The 16033-nt window shown below is 33.3% G+C and overlaps 1 protein-coding gene across 1 annotated transcript; it reads right to left on the bottom strand.

Annotated features, from left to right (window-relative positions):
* Nucleotides 1–84: 84 nt before the first annotated feature.
* Nucleotides 85–15480, bottom strand: LOC306862023 (uncharacterized protein). Its single transcript, XM_079404605.1, has 12 exons — nt 15115–15480; nt 12467–12571; nt 4872–4914; nt 4700–4734; nt 3361–3406; nt 3221–3279; nt 2791–2878; nt 2607–2674; nt 2451–2498; nt 2298–2354; nt 551–632; nt 85–447 (listed from the first exon to the last, which is right to left on the bottom strand). The coding sequence occupies exons 2-11, from the start codon at nt 12567–12569 to the stop codon at nt 556–558; spliced, it is 624 nt and encodes a 207-aa protein (XP_079260731.1). The 5' UTR covers nt 12570–12571; nt 15115–15480; the 3' UTR covers nt 85–447; nt 551–555.
* Between the last annotated feature and the right edge of the window lie 553 nt (nt 15481–16033).

Here is a 16033-nt window from a genome sequence, read left to right as displayed (position 1 = left end):
TTTTTTTTTTTTTTTTTTTTTTACTACACACATTTCTCAACCATAATTACAACTTCTATTCAAATTGTAGCACCATACACCATATGAACTGTAAAACATTTATTGTAAATTTCACCATTTACAAACCAATAGCTAACAGGTTTATTTTTCAGACAAAAAGCTATATATTACATGGCAGATTTTAAAAAAAAAGTTCATATTTGAAAGCAAATGTCTGGATGCAGTATGCTGTAAACGGCAAACATTAGAAAGAAAAGAAAAACTACTAAAAACATTCTCAGGTATCGTCAGCAAATCAGTCACAAGGATTGAGGGAGGAGGTTTTCTGAGGTGACACTGGTTCAAAGCTCTCTTGGTGATGCATTTCAAAATTCAACTCCTCTGGCAGTCAGGATGCTTCTTAGGTTTCTGGCCTTGTTAACTGTCATTATTTGTAAAAGGCAAATCCTGAAGAGGAAAATGGAATAAGATTTTTTTTTTCTCTGTTCCATTCAATGGACAATCCAAAATATCAAGATACTCGCAGTAAAATTAGAGAACTACACCGCACCTTGATTATTGTAATTTAGGGTCTGTGTTGACATAATCGGAGATGCCCAGTTCATCACTGCTTTGACTTCCACGGGACAAGCCTGTTGAGGAGGAACAAAGAATACTCAAATAATTGCCGATCATATAAATAAACTATATAATTGTTTGATAAATTATAAATACTACATTTTGTTTTTGTTCTAATACATTTTGCTATTATGTTCGTAAAGCCCCCGCTTTTTAATCAAAGAGCAACCTGAATTTGGAAAAGATACATTTAAAATATTAAGGTGATATATTTATACACTAACAGTTTTTGAACAGCAAGATTTAGTTTTTTTTAAAGTCTCTTCTGCTCACCAAGTCTGCATTTAGTTGATTCAGAGTACAGCAAAAACTATAAAATTCTTAAATATTACTATTTAAAATAACTTTTCTGTTTGAGTATATTTTAAAATGTAATTCCTGTGATTTCAAAGCTGATTTTTTTGCATCATTACTCCAGTCACATGGTCCTTCAGTAATCATTCTAATATCAGAATGAGCTTTATTGGCCAAGTAGGTTTACACATACAAGGAATTTGTTGTAGTGACAGAAGCTCCACAGTGCAACAGAAAGACAGTAACAGGACAGGACACAGGTAATAAAAACAAAATAACAAGTAATAGCCAATAACCAATGTACAAAGCAGCAAAAAAAACTATATATAATAGACAACTATGTATGTACAGGTCAAGTATATGATAATATTCAAATTTTCTGCTCAAAAAACATTTATTTTTATGTTGAAAACAGCGGAGTAGAATTTTTTCAGGTTTCTTTGATGAACAGAAAGTTCAGAAGAACATCATTTATCTGAAATAGAAGTCTTTTGTATCATTATAAATGTCTTTATCATCACTTTTGATCAATCATCAGCATCCTTGCTAAATAAAATGATTAATCCCCCCCCCCTCCTCATATTAGAATGATTTCTGAAGGATCATGTGACTGAAGACTGGAGTAATGATGCTGAAAATTTAGCTTTGACCACAGGATTACATTTTAAAATATTCAAATTAGTGCTGTCAAATGATTAATTGCATCCAAAATAAAAGTTGTTTACATATGTGTAGTGTGTATATATTTTTTGGTATATATAAATACACACACATGCATGTATATGGGTAGTTGACATAAAAACTGGACTGTGTCCTATGGTGTGAGACAGCAAAAAACCTTAACATACAAATAGCATGAGAGAGGTTTATCTTCAATGTTAATTTTTCTCAATTGATCATTCACCATTGACATGTCCACTACCCATATATTCAAGAAAAATGTTGTTTATATATGATATAATTTATATGAATGTAAATATATACAAGTAAATGTTTTCAAAATATATGTTGTATGTGTGTGTCTTTATATATACATAAATATACACACATATATATTATGTAAACAAAAACTTATTTTGGATGCAATTAATCGTTTGACAGCACTAATTCAAATAGAAAGCAGTTATTTTAAATAGTAAAAATATTTAACAATATTACTGCTTTTGCTGTATTTTGGATCAGATAAATGCAGGCTTGGTGAGCATAAGAAAAAAACGTACTGTTCAAAAATGCCTGCGTGTATGTGCTTAATATATATAATTTCCATGTTTGTAGATGAGGAGTGAAAGGCAAAGCAGGGAAAAAAAGTTCTTACTGCTTAGCAGAAAATAATTTGTAAAATTAATATATGCTATTAATCTAAAAAGAAAGAAAGGGTTTCTTACTATAGGTTTCTTTTCTCTGGTCTGGAGAATTTTTGCAATTTTCATATTCAGGACTGTCTATAAAAAAACAATCCCACAGCATATACAGGACAAAGTTAGGATATGCATCGCAGCATTGATGTGTGGTTATTATTTATGTTCAGCATGTAGTACCTGAGTCGGATTCATCATCTTCGTTTTTTACATTTATGTAAGGTTCTCCTACAAAGTTAGCATCAACAATATCAGAGGATGTTATGACTTGATTAACAAATGCATTTATAATAAAATAAATAGATTGCTATTCTTATTTAATCTCAGATCTTCTACCTGAGCTCTGGGATGAAGCTCTGCTGGGTCTCTGAGACAGCGTGTTTGGAGAATCTGGAAGAACATCTCTGGAGAAAAGAAAGATGTTTTCCATCAGATTTATATGGATGATGATTCATCTTTGGCCTGATTAGTAGTTTCGAATTATTCGTGAAGATTTGGGACGAGGCAAGTGCGCTCTTACATGTAGTCACTTTTCTGACCATGGTCATCGACATGAATGTTGATTCCCTCCTCGCCGTTTTGATTCACATAACTGGCTTGACTTTCAGCTAGAGAGACAATAAGAAATGTGTGCTTTAATAATAATAATACTCATTCAAATGTACTTGCATAGCACCTTAAGTGTAGCTGAAAGGGCTTCACAGGTCACAATATAAAAATAATCACACATAATAATACAAAATTACAATGAAATGCATTAAAAGAACAAGAAATAAACTGAAATCAGTTACCTTAAAAATATAGGCGTATATATTCAAAAGCTAAACATTTTTTGTGTTTGAATTGTAGTAATGGAGCAGTAGACAGTGGTACCTTTTTATTCCCCGTTATATTTAAGATATTAGATGAGCATATTGTCTCAAATGTCACGATGACTGTGTGTTACTCACTTTCTGAGGGAGGACAGGAGGGCACCTTTGTGACAGTAATAGATGGTGAACTGAGTGAACTGAGGAAAGAGTGATTATTAACACACTGAAACACGACACGTCTGTGTGTGCTGTACATCTGTGTTTGTGTGTGAACTCACTTGAGTTGGTAAGGTCCAATTCTGGAATGATCCGTATGGTGCTCATCTGAATAATAAAAGGATGAGACAAGCACTATTTATGCTATGCAGATATTTATATCAATATGCAGATACACAAAATAAATAAAAATAAAATAAAAATACTAAATACTGTGTGGAAAAATGTATTTAAATACAAATCCAGTATTTTGAAAATACATTTGAAATTGGCCACCTAGTGAAGTAACACTATTAAGGCCTGTTTACACCAAGAACGATAATTATAAATATATCTTTATTAGTGTGTTCTAAGTATACAATGCAGTTGTGTCATCTGTCACTTTAAATGCTCGAGCTCTTTAAAGCAGAAATAATGCCAATTGGCTGTCAGTGTTTTTATCATTCATCATTTTATGTGCTGTTATGGTTATAGTTGTGGTGTGCTATCTGCTATTTTAGATTTAGGATGTACTCATAGGGGATCTGATCCATGCTTGAGCACGATTGACCCCCAAAGTCCAGTTCATTTCACAAGTTCATTTTACCTGCTGGGACAGGTATGCTTTTTTTCCCACAAAAGCAAGATCACCTTGTTTTAATGTTAAAGTCATGCACATAATAGTGCAATAACCATTTCAAGCATTTTGAATGGTTTATACACAGCAAAACAGCATGTATTTGACTGAAAACAAGCTAACTGTGAAGATAGCACTCTCAACAAATGGATTGCTACATTTGATTCAAAATTAAATATCTTAAATATCTTAAATATCTATGATTTTGGCTTTAATAAGATTTTCCCAGGAAACCTGGCGTCCTCCACGATTCTTATTCTTTCCAACAGCAATGCACTTGAATGCGACATGCTTGTAATCAGGACTTCTGAAATTGGAAATAGGACATTTTGATAGCCAATTCTAGATGGAGTCATACAGCTGCAGCTCACATGCATGAAAGTGGCATGTTTGAACTAGCTGATACAGGAAATCAGCAGTCTACACTCTTAAAAATAAAGGTGCTTCACGAGGCCATAGAAGAACCTTTTTGTCTTAACATCTGAAGAACCTTTCTGTTTCACAAAGAGATGGTTCTTTAAAGATTGAAAATGGTTCTTCTATGGCATCACTTGTTTGTTGGCACCTTTATTTTTAAGTTGTGTAATAAAGAGGTTGGTTGGCAAAAAAGTATTTAATGTGTTTTGAAAATACAAAAATACTAAGATTAAATGTATTTAAATACAAAATAGTATTTTGTATATCAAATACACATTTTAAATGCATGTATTTGAAATACTGCCCATCTCTGTAGATACAACAATTTGTGAGTTTTGTTTTGTTAGCAGAGAGGAAAATATATTTACATGTTGACACGGGATGCCGAACCATAAAACCTGATCTGTAAGAAGAGAGACAATGTTGAGCCAACACACATAAATCACACACCAATTATATAATGTGAGTGTATGAAAATTATGACTGGATTTGTGTATCCTTTATTTGTCAGATCCTGTAAGACAGAGGCTGATTTCTTACGGTGGGTTGTATTCTGAGTCACTGGACCTCTGGTAGATGGATGCTGTAAAAAGAAAGAAAATATAGCCAAGAAACAAACTACATCCCATAAAAAAAACGTTTTTTTTGCTGGCCAAAATATGCTAAATATATGCTGTGAAAAGTGAAGCTAACTGAAAAAGATTTATGAAAATGAAAAAAATAGGCAATTGTGTTGCATCCTTCATGTACCAAAATATATTTCAAAATGTAGCCTATTTCAGGGGCAAGAAAATACATTTTTACTGTGGCCGCCTACTACGTTTAGGCTAAACCCAAATGTGGATGGAATAGCCTATCAAAACTGTTGTTAACGATTTAATGTTTAATAATTTAAGGCGTGTGAATGAATTTTCTTGGATTGAACTATATTGAGGTCAAAACATATTGATTAATACTTATACTTACATTCATTAATAATACAATACTTTTAAAATGTACATTTTTTATTTATTTTCAAATATATTTTTGAAAATATAGGCTACAAAAATGGCCAAATATGTATATACTATTAATTTATTATATTTTAGGCTATTTTATATATACTGTTTACGTAGCCTAGATATATTTTGAAACTTAAATGCATTGTTGACCATTCTTTTTTTAATATTTTGAAATACATTTAAATAGATTTTAAATTATGTATGATGCTTTACAATTGGCTTGTAAGTAATACATTTGTTTACATCCACTTTACAGTGTCGTTGTGCTACGAGTGTCCTGAGTTCGGCTCGAGGACCTTTCCAGATCTCCGGAGCGCTATTCGAGGTAGTCTATCCCATCATGCATCGTGTTTTTGGAATAAATCTTGAGATTTTTCACAGAAACCTTTACCATGCAAGTTAAATATTAATATAATTAGATATTAATTAGACAATTTGTAAATAATATTTTTACAGATCTCTTTTACATAGAGGGACAGTTTAATGTCACTAAAGTTAAATGCCTACCATAATATCAGTCCATATAACAACGCTGTGCTCTACGACTTGAAATGTTTAGAATGTGGACTGCTTTTATTGTGCCTTTCGATTTCTTGACAAGAGATTTTTTTTATATGATAAAGAATTTTATGGTGATGAAAAATACAGTAAACTATGGAAGCCCGTTTCCGCCAATGAATAAAAAATAAAACAAGGTAATTGCGACTTTTTATCTCACAATTCGGACTTTTTTTCTCGCAATTCTGACTTTATAACTCGCAATTCTGACTTTATAACTCGCAATTCTGAGATATAAACTCGCAATTCTGACTTTATAACTCGCAATTCTGACTTTATAACTCGCAATTCTGACTTTATAACTCGCAATTCTGACTTTATAACTCGCAATTCTGAGATATAAACTCGCAATTCTGACTTTATAACTCGCAATTCTGACTTTATAACTCGCAATTCTGACTTTATAACTCGCAATTCTGACTTTATAACTCGCCATTCTGAGATATAAACTCGCAATTCTGACTTTATAACTCGCAATTCTGAGATATAAACTCGCAATTCTGACTTTATAACTCGCAATTCTGAGATATAAACTCGCAATTCTGACTTTATAACTCGCAATTCTGAGATATAAACTCGCAATTCTGACTTTATAACTCGCAATTCTGAGATATAAACTCGCAATTCTGACTTTATAACTCGCAATTCTGAGATATAAACTCGCAATTCTGACTTTATAACTCGCAATTCTGAGATATAAACTCGCAATTCTGACTTTATAACTCGCAATTCTGAGATATAAACTCGCAATTCTGACTTTATAACTCGCAATTCTGACTTTATAACTCGCAATTCTGACTTTATAACTCGCAATTCTGACTTTATAACTCGCAATTCTGACTTTATAACTCGCAATTCTGAGATATAAACTCGCAATTCTGACTTTATAACTCGCAATTCTGACTTTATAACTCGCAATTCTGAGATATAAACTCGCAATTCTGACTTTATAACTCGCAATTCTGAGATATAAACTCGCAATTCTGACTTTTTTTCTCAGAATTCTGACTTTTTTTCTCGCAATTGCGAGTTTATATCTCACAACTCTGACTTTCTCGCACCATAGCAAACCACTCTCCGTGTAAGGCTTTGCAGTACTTTGTTCAATTAGCTGAACTATATATTGAACTAGATGAATGTTGCGTCCGAATATGATTTTTGAACAAACATAAAAATTACTCATTCTTCTTTATTTCTGTGTTTTGCGCTCACGGTTTGGACAGTACCATTACCGCCGGGCTTTTCAGACACAACATTCTTCATTTCTTTATAGTTCTGAGTTTGAGGCAGCTTCTATCGCATTATTTTAATAACAGCTGTCAAGTAAAGAGTGTATTATTGTAACACGAGAGTGGATATATATGAATGCACGCAGGTGGATTTCCTTCACTCTCGCATAAAGCGCGCTTTCATCTCTATGTTCTTGCTATAGAATTATCTTATCTCCTGTATTTAATGTTGTAAGATATCGACCAAGCAAGACATCCCCATTGAAAATTATAAATAAAGGATTCATTAATTGTATTATTATTATTTAGTCAATGAAGAGTTCAGATGCAAAAGCCATAAGTGCCATCTGAAATGTTATTCTAAAATGAGCATTTTTCTCAGGAACAGGTTCTTTTCATTGTCATTAAAGTAAAATAACTGAATATAAACGAAAAATACTAATTTTAGAAGAAGATTTCAGATGGCATTTAAGCTTTTGCATCTGAATTCTTCATATATAATTGACTAAATAATTTTCATTTATTTATAATTTATTTATAATTTTCATTGGGGATGTCTTGCTTGGTCGATATCTTACAACATTAAATACAGGAGATAAGATAATTCTATAGCAAGAACATAGAGATGAAAGCGCGCTTTATGCGAGAGTGAAGGAAATCCACCTGCGTGCATTCATATATATCCACTCTCGTGTTACAATAATACGCGCTTTACTTGACAGCTGTTATTAAAATAACGCGATAGAAGCTGCCTCAAACTCAGAACTATAAAGAAATGAAGAATGTTTTTCTGAAAGCCCGGCGGTAATGGTAGGCTACTGTCCAACCGCGTCCAAAAGCCTTACACGGAGAGTGGTTTGCTATGGTGCGAGAAAGTCAGAGTTGTGAGATATAAACTCGCAATTGTGAGAAAAAAAGTCAGAATTGCGAGTTTATATCTCAGAATTGCGAGTTATAAAGTCAGAATTGCGAGTTTATATCTCAGAATTGCGAGTTATAAAGTCAGAATTGCGAGTTTATATCTCAGAATTGCGAGTTATAAAGTCAGAATTGCGAGTTTATATCTCAGAATTGCGAGTTATAAAGTCAGAATTGCGAGTTTATATCTCAGAATTGCGAGTTATAAAGTCAGAATTGCGAGTTTATATCTCAGAATTGCGAGTTATAAAGTCAGAATTGCGAGTTTATATCTCAGAATTGCGAGTTATAAAGTCAGAATTGCGAGTTATAAAGTCAGAATTGCGAGTTATAAAGTCAGAATTGCGAGTTTATATCTCAGAATTGCGAGTTATAAAGTCAGAATTGCGAGTTTATATCTCAGAATTGCGAGTTATAAAGTCAGAATTGCGAGTTATAAAGTCAGAATTGCGAGTTTATATCTCAGAATTGCGAGTTATAAAGTCAGAATTGCGAGTTTATATCTCAGAATTGCGAGTTATAAAGTAAGAATTGCGAGTTATAAAGTCAGAATTGCGAGTTATAAAGTCAGAATTGCGAGTTTATATCTCAGAATTGCGAGTTATAAAGTCAGAATTGCGAGTTTATATCTCAGAATTGCGAGTTATAAAGTCAGAATTGCGAGTTATAAAGTCAGAATTGCGAGTTTATATCTCAGAATTGCGAGTTATAAAGTCAGAATTGCGAGTTATAAAGTCAGAATTGCGAGTTATAAAGTCAGAATTGCGAGTTATAAAGTCAGAATTGCGAGTAATAAAGTCAGAATTGCGAGAAAAAAAGTCAGAATTGTGAGATAAAAAGTCGCAATTACCTTGTTTTATTTTTTATTCATTGGCGGAAACGGGCTTCCATAGTAAACTGTAATATGTGAAATATATAGTCACAATTTAGAATAGCTGTTTTCTATGCAAATACACAGTAAAAAAACAAATAAAATAGAATCTGTGATGTGCAGCTGAATTTTCAGCATAATTACTCCAGTCTTCAGATGATGTCACATGATCATTCAGAAATCATTATAATATGCTGATTTGCTCAAGAAACATTTTTTATTATTATCAGTGTTGAAAGCAATTGTGCTGCTTCATATTTTTGTGGAAAATGTGATAAATCACCATTCAGTCTGGAGTAAGATTCAATACTTTTATTCAACAAGGTTGTAATCCTTACCTACATTTCACTGCTGGTTATACTCTGTATAATTGTGCATGTGACAAATAAAACTCTTGAATCTTGTATTAAATTTATTTAATTGACAGTAAAGATATACCTATTACAAATTATATATATATATATAACAGTAAAGACAAATAATTGCTCTGTTGGCTGTGGAGTCAAGACATTTGCAAATATGATTATAAGATGAATATGAGACAAAACTACAGAATGTCACATTTTATTATTGAGTGATTCAACACGTTTTACCAAATAGAAAGAACAGCACTTTTAGAGTTCATCCCACTCATTGATGTGAGCATAAGTATTGGGACAGTTGAACATAAGGCAGATATAAAAGATTAAAAGCTATTATTTAGTTGCAGATCCACAATCACAGCAGTGAGTCTGTGACCCATAGACATCACCAGACTCTTGGTCTCATCCTTTCAAATACTTTTCCCAGCATTTAATTCCAATTGTTGCTTGTTTTGGGGAGTTTCTGCCTTCACTCTCCTCTTCAGCTGGAGAAATTCATGTTCAATCAGATTTAAATCTGGAGATTGACTTGGGCAATCTAAGACTTTCCATTTCTCTGCCCTTATAAATTCCTTGACTGAACTGGCAGGGTGTTTTGGGTCATTGTCCTGATGCAATATGAAGCACTTCCCAATGAATCTGGTGGCATTTTCTTGAATATTGGTAGGCAAGATGGTTTTGTACCCTTCCAAATTCATTCTGCTACTGTCATCATACATTAAGTCATCAGTAAAGTTGAGAAGGCCTGTTCCAGAGGCAGCCATGCATGCCCATGCCATGACACCACCTCCACCATGCTTTACAGATGAGGCTGTATTCGTGGGATCATTGCAGTTCCCTTTTTTTCCTCCACATTTTTAATCTTTGTCTCATCGGTCCATAAACACAATTCCAAAACTCTTCTGTCTCACCTTTGAGCTTTTTTGCAAACTCTAGTCTTGCCTTTCTATTTTTGGTGCTGGTCAGAGGTTTGCATCTTGCTGTGTAGCATCTGTAATTCTGTCAAAGTCTCCTGAGGACAGTAGATTGTCAGAGCATCACCCCAGCTTTCTGGAAGTTGTTGGTGATTTTACAGACACGTCTTTTAGGATTCATTTTCACAGCTTTTATGATTTGTCTGTCATCAACTACTGATGTTTTCTCAGCCGATCAGGTCGTTGTTGGTTGCTGGTGTCGCTGGTGGTTTCCAAACTCTTGATTTCTCCATGCCCTTTGTTTTTGCTATAGCTCTAAGACTTCCTCTTTTCTTTTAGCATCCAAATTGATTGCCTTTCTCTCAAAGTCAGCTCCCTCGTCTTCATCCTGGTTTGTGTGTCAAATCATCGAATGCAAGATTCAGAATACAGAAGTAATGTATATAACTGATACGACACATTCCCTGCTTTTAATATCTGAAGAAGTAATGCAACAGGACACAGCTGATCAATTAGAAAGACCTGTGAGGCAACTGTCCCAATACTTATGCTCACATCAGATAGAGGGATGAAACTCTAAAAGTGCTGAACTTCTTAGCTGGGAAAACATCTATGTGTTGAATCACCCAATAATAAAATGTGACATTCTGCAGTTTTGTCTCATATTCATCTTTTAATCATATTTGTAAATGTCTTGACTCCACAGCCAACAGAACAATTTTGTCTTTACTGTTCCAATACTTATGGAGGGCACTGTATATATAAATGCTGTTCTTTAACTTTGTATTCAACAAATAATCCTGAAAAAGTTAGTGCCACAGTTTCCACAAAAATATTAAAGAGACAAAAATAGTTTTCAGTATTGTTAATAATAAGAACCATTTTTAATAACTGAGCACAAATAATAATTGAAAATAATTAAGCAGCAAATCAGCATATTAGAATTATTTCTGAAGAATCATGGTACACTGAAGACTGGAGTAGACCTAATTATACTGAAAATTCAGCTTTGATCACAGAAAAAAAAAAAAAAAAAAAAAAATGTTAAACCATTAAAACATGTACATTAAAATATCTTATTAAGAACTTCCCTAATCATGGCACTTGAAAGAGAAAGTCTTCAGATTTACAATGTTCTACAGTAAGTTTGAGAATTACATTTTCACAGTTGTTTAAAAACATTTTCTTAGACACCTGAAATCACGGAAGAAATATAACGATACACAAACATTCAAACTGTTATCTTATGTCTGCTGAAAACGGCCACGTTAATGTTTCCATGTAGACTAGCTACACTGTGGCCAATAATGTAAATGGCATTCAAATCTGAGAAATTAGAAAAGGCCAGAAGTAGTTTGCATCCCTGAAAATTAATAAATTAATTTTTTGAAAACAGCAGGCAAATATTGCTAAATTGTCTCATGTTTTGCTGATTAGCCTACATCTTACCTCAGGTCGCACTCAAATCAGTGTTGCCAACTCATTTTCTGAGGAAGTTGTTAAAGGAAGGTCAATTTGTTGCTAAAAGCTGCTAAAGTTATGAAAGGCCAACCGTTGCACAATTACATCATTGCGTAATCGAGATGCAAAATTGTGACATCAAATCTCAGCAAAAAATGTTAATTTAGATCTGTTTGTAAAATAATATGCATAATATAATATTAAAATATAAATAACTGTATTTTTAATACACTGAATTATTGAACACACATTTTTGAATGATTACCATTAAAAAATTAAATTTAATAGCTAGTAGTAATACTACACATTCTCAACAATTATGCTTTAAAGTCCCTTTCGAGGATTTCTATAGTCTTTGGCTTTAACTATTAGTAGTTAGTATGCTACAATCTACTATGAAAAGAGCTACTATGTTTTTTTTAACCTGTATTTTAAATGAAGCATTGTGTTTTCAGGTTACAGGGTCATAATGGATAATGTCCTGGAAAATTACTAGTCTCTTTTCCATTTTTCTTACAGTGTAACTGATCAACAATCGCAGGTGCAAGCTTCTAACAAAGTGTATCATAAATGAACAATTATTAAATTATTATTATTGCGTTGTGTATTCTTGGACAGAAAGATTCCGTAGCTCGATTATAAATGTGCGTGTACATCATACAAATCTTTCTCATGGTTATTGTTATAGGCTAGTTGTGCAAAACCATGTTGTGAGTATTTACATTTATTTGAATCGGAATTTACCACAAGCATCCTTTTTAACATAAAGCTTTGATGAGACATAAAATATTTGATAACAGATAAGATTTAGGAGGCCTTACTTGGTTGTTTATGCCCCCAGCAGTATGTACAAAGACTGGCTACAAGGATGATTGACAGGAAGAGAGCCCCGCCTACCACAGACAGCAGTGCAGTGGAGTCCATAACTGAGAAGAGAACATCGATTTATGACAGCATTAGGCCTCAGCGGAGAGCAACATCATTCTTCTGAATCTGTGGTTAGTGTGACTAAACCTGGGAAATGTTTCATACTCATTTTGTATAAATGAAAAGTTAGGTGAACTCATTACATTTGTTTTTAAGTTGACCTGTTTTAAATATACAAATGAAACCACAGAGCTGCTCTTTTTTGTTATAAGTATTGGTCTCCCACAATCTTTAAGAAACAGATGAAAACGCAGATCTTCCATCCATGAGCTCTTTTAAACACTATTCATGATCATTTATTCCTTATCATTTAATTCTTAAAACCGAAGAGCTGCCCTGATCTCCACCATGGACATATAGCTTGCATCTTTCCTACTTTATCGTTGTGTACTTTATCGTTTAGTATGTCTAATCGTCATTTGTAAATGTCAGTAATCCTGCTCTTAATCAGTATCATCTTGTTTTCCAGTAAAAACATCTCAACATCAGTAAAACAGGATACATTTAACCGAGAAGTCAGATAGTGATGCATAAGGACTTGTTTTCAGAGAACACTTATATTCAGTATAAAGATGTTTCTTTAAATATAGCTCGAAGTCCCTTTCAAATTAAATACACTTCTAATCTATATACAGTCTCTGTTTCAGAAAATAAAGATTAATTGGTCTATTAATAATGGCAAATAGTTCATATCCTAAATTCTCACAATGTCATTTATATTGCATCTCGAATGATGCATTGTTTGATCGTTTTGTGGTGGAAATTGCATTTTAAATATTTTTGCAATAAGATGATGGACTCACATGCTACGGATCATTTCTTAGCTTGCATTTTGGGCATCCTAAATGCGCACAATGAAATATTTTCACACTTTGCGAAATTCAACCAAATTTACAGCTCAACTGCAAATAACACATAAAATATTTAAATAACGTGGTTTTACTTTGATTTCTCTTTATTCACTCATCATCACGTCTAATTTTAGTACAAAAAACATTTATAATATTAAAGTTTTAAATATGTAATCCTCAAATTTTGATGATGCATTTTTATATTTTCACATTTTAATACTTAAAGTTTGAGTTTGAAAATATATATGCACAAAAGAATTTAAAAAGCAGGAAATATACATTTTGAAAGTATGATTATAAAAATGTCACATTAAAATGATTTTGAAAACCAAAACATAAATAATAAATTTAATGCGACAACAGAAAAAGTGAAAAAAAAAAAAATCTGGGACATAAAAACACCTTAAGTGTATTTTATCAGATATTTCTTTCACTTAAGTATAAACATCATGTATATCAATTCCTTTTTCCGAATAGTCATTTTGGCAATGCATTATGCACTTACTTTAGATAAACGCAGTCTGCTTAATTAACACTATTATGCATAACACTCAAAGATAAAATAAACTCCTGATTACCGCAGCATGGATCACTGTGTGCATTTTAACAGATACAACAATCTCTGAGTGGTCAGTGCTTTTCAGAAGAAACATTTGCTGGTTTTGATTAGCCAAATTCTCAATCTGCGAAAATTCACTCAGCATCACCTGCCTTGCAAGCTTTTACACACGTTAGCGTGTGGCTGTCTGTGGTTGCATTCAGTGCCAGGAAACGGATTTCCTGTATTTTGCAGTTAGATGTGAAAAGAAACGACACATTATGGTCTGGGCCTCTCTTAATTCCAGAGCTGTCAAGCTATAGAGAACTACTACCCAGAATTAAAAAAAAAAGCAGAGCAAATGGCAGCCTTACCTAAAATACAAGCAAAGTTGCCTTGAGCAACCGACATGAAAGACATTTTGAAAATCAAATCATGGACTCTTCACCATTATAACGCTCTTTATCATGCACTTTTATTATTATACATTCAACAAAAACAGGACGCATTGCATAAGATGATGTAATAATGGTCAGCACATGCTTTACTGCCAGTTATATCGGTGTGAGAAAAAAAATGGCATTTTAATTTAATTTATAAATGAAAAAAGGCATGAATGTTAAGGTAATTGGCTTAACGAAGGATAGTGAACGTGATAAGGTTTCATTTGCGCTTGAAGACCTCTTGACCCTCTCATCTATATCACACTACAGCCATATAACATTTAGAGTCAATTAGTATGTCAATTAGCATCTAAATAAATATTTTTTTAGCAAAAAGTTATGTTTGCTGTCTTCCAAAGGCAAAAAACATGAATCGTTTGAAACAATAATCATCTTAATATGAAGCGAGCACCCAAAATTGAGGAAGATGAATAACAGATTCATTTTCATGGCAATTTGAAACCTTGCGTTAATCGTGTTGGTGCTAAGTGGCATGATACTTCCATAGAAGAAAACTAAAGGTCATCAGCACTGCACTGACTGAAACCTTTCTTTTACCGTATGTAGAAATGAAAAGGGTGATTGGCAAAAAAAAAAAAATCATATATGAATGATTATTACTGTATTCAAACTCAATCTCTTTGTATCGGCACAGAAAACTTTCTCCAAGTAACACTTTTCGTGAAGAGAAAATAAAGTAATAGGCTTACCAGTATCAGTAGCAGCAATCAAGTCAATCAAGACACCACACGTTATGCTCAGCAGAAACCTGCAACCAAACTGCCGACCAGTTCACACACGCTGCAGATGGTACAAATCACACCTAGCTCACACTGAAGGTGCCACCATTTTTCTTCTTCCTCCCTCCTCCTTCCTCAATTTCTCCCCTTTAGTTCACCTCCCAACCCAAACTTAAGCAATCCCAGTATCAGTTGCTTAATATGCTCATATCTGCTGAAGTTAATTCCCTAAGTTTTACTATTTCATATGAGCCGCTGAGGTGTGTCCTGACCTACAGGGCCTTTGACGCAAAGAGCTTCACTTTTAGGTTTCTTTCCTCGCTGCACTTGTTCTCTGCCTCCTCATAGGCTCATAGAAAGAGTTGTTCCGTCGCTTGCACCAGTCAGCATCTTTTTTTCGCTCTCTTTATCTCTGTAACTGGCTGATCTCTCGCTCATTTAACCTCGCTTCTTGTTTCATCTCTTATACCTGAAGGTTCAGTTTTTTTTCCTTAATTTTATCAATTGTTAGATGTTAAACTCATAAGGATAAAGTCGTTAAGGCATGATTTTCTGTAAAACCTGCTTTAAACCTTATAGATTAAGAAATGTAGTATGTTAACTTGACATTGACCATTACAATGACCACATTAGAACAAATCATACTTTTGTGGTGTCCCATTGCAATATTTAATAGGTCTTTTTTTAAAACCCATAGCCAATAATTGAGCTATAATTCATGCTTCATATTATGTCTCAATAAAGTGTCACAGAACACAGGTGTTTCTCTGTTTCATGAGGAGGAGTTAAAAAATGCATGTTAAAAACCTTGCATGATTTGAACTATAAGTGTTAATTCGTTGCTTCGTTATGGCGGACAATGAGTCATAATTTCTCAATCTTGCCTCCT

This window comes from Barbus barbus, assembly GCF_936440315.1.
Source record: "Barbus barbus genome assembly, chromosome: 4".
NCBI lineage: Eukaryota > Metazoa > Chordata > Actinopteri > Cypriniformes > Cyprinidae > Barbus > Barbus barbus.
This window is presented reverse-complemented; position numbering and strand designations above follow the sequence as displayed.

Excerpts from the sequence above, each read along its gene's own strand:
- LOC306862023 (XM_079404605.1), bottom strand. The coding sequence starts at position 12,569 with ATGGACTCCACTGCACTGCTGTCTGTGGTAGGCGGGGCTCTCTTCCTG. Across the intron at positions 4,915-12,466 it reads CTGGGGGCATAAACAACCAA|CATCCATCTACCAGAGGTCC; the intron begins GTAAGGCCTCCT and ends TTCTTTTTACAG. Across the intron at positions 2,499-2,606 it reads AGCTTCATCCCAGAGCTCAG|GAGAACCTTACATAAATGTA; the intron begins GTAGAAGATCTG and ends CTAACTTTGTAG.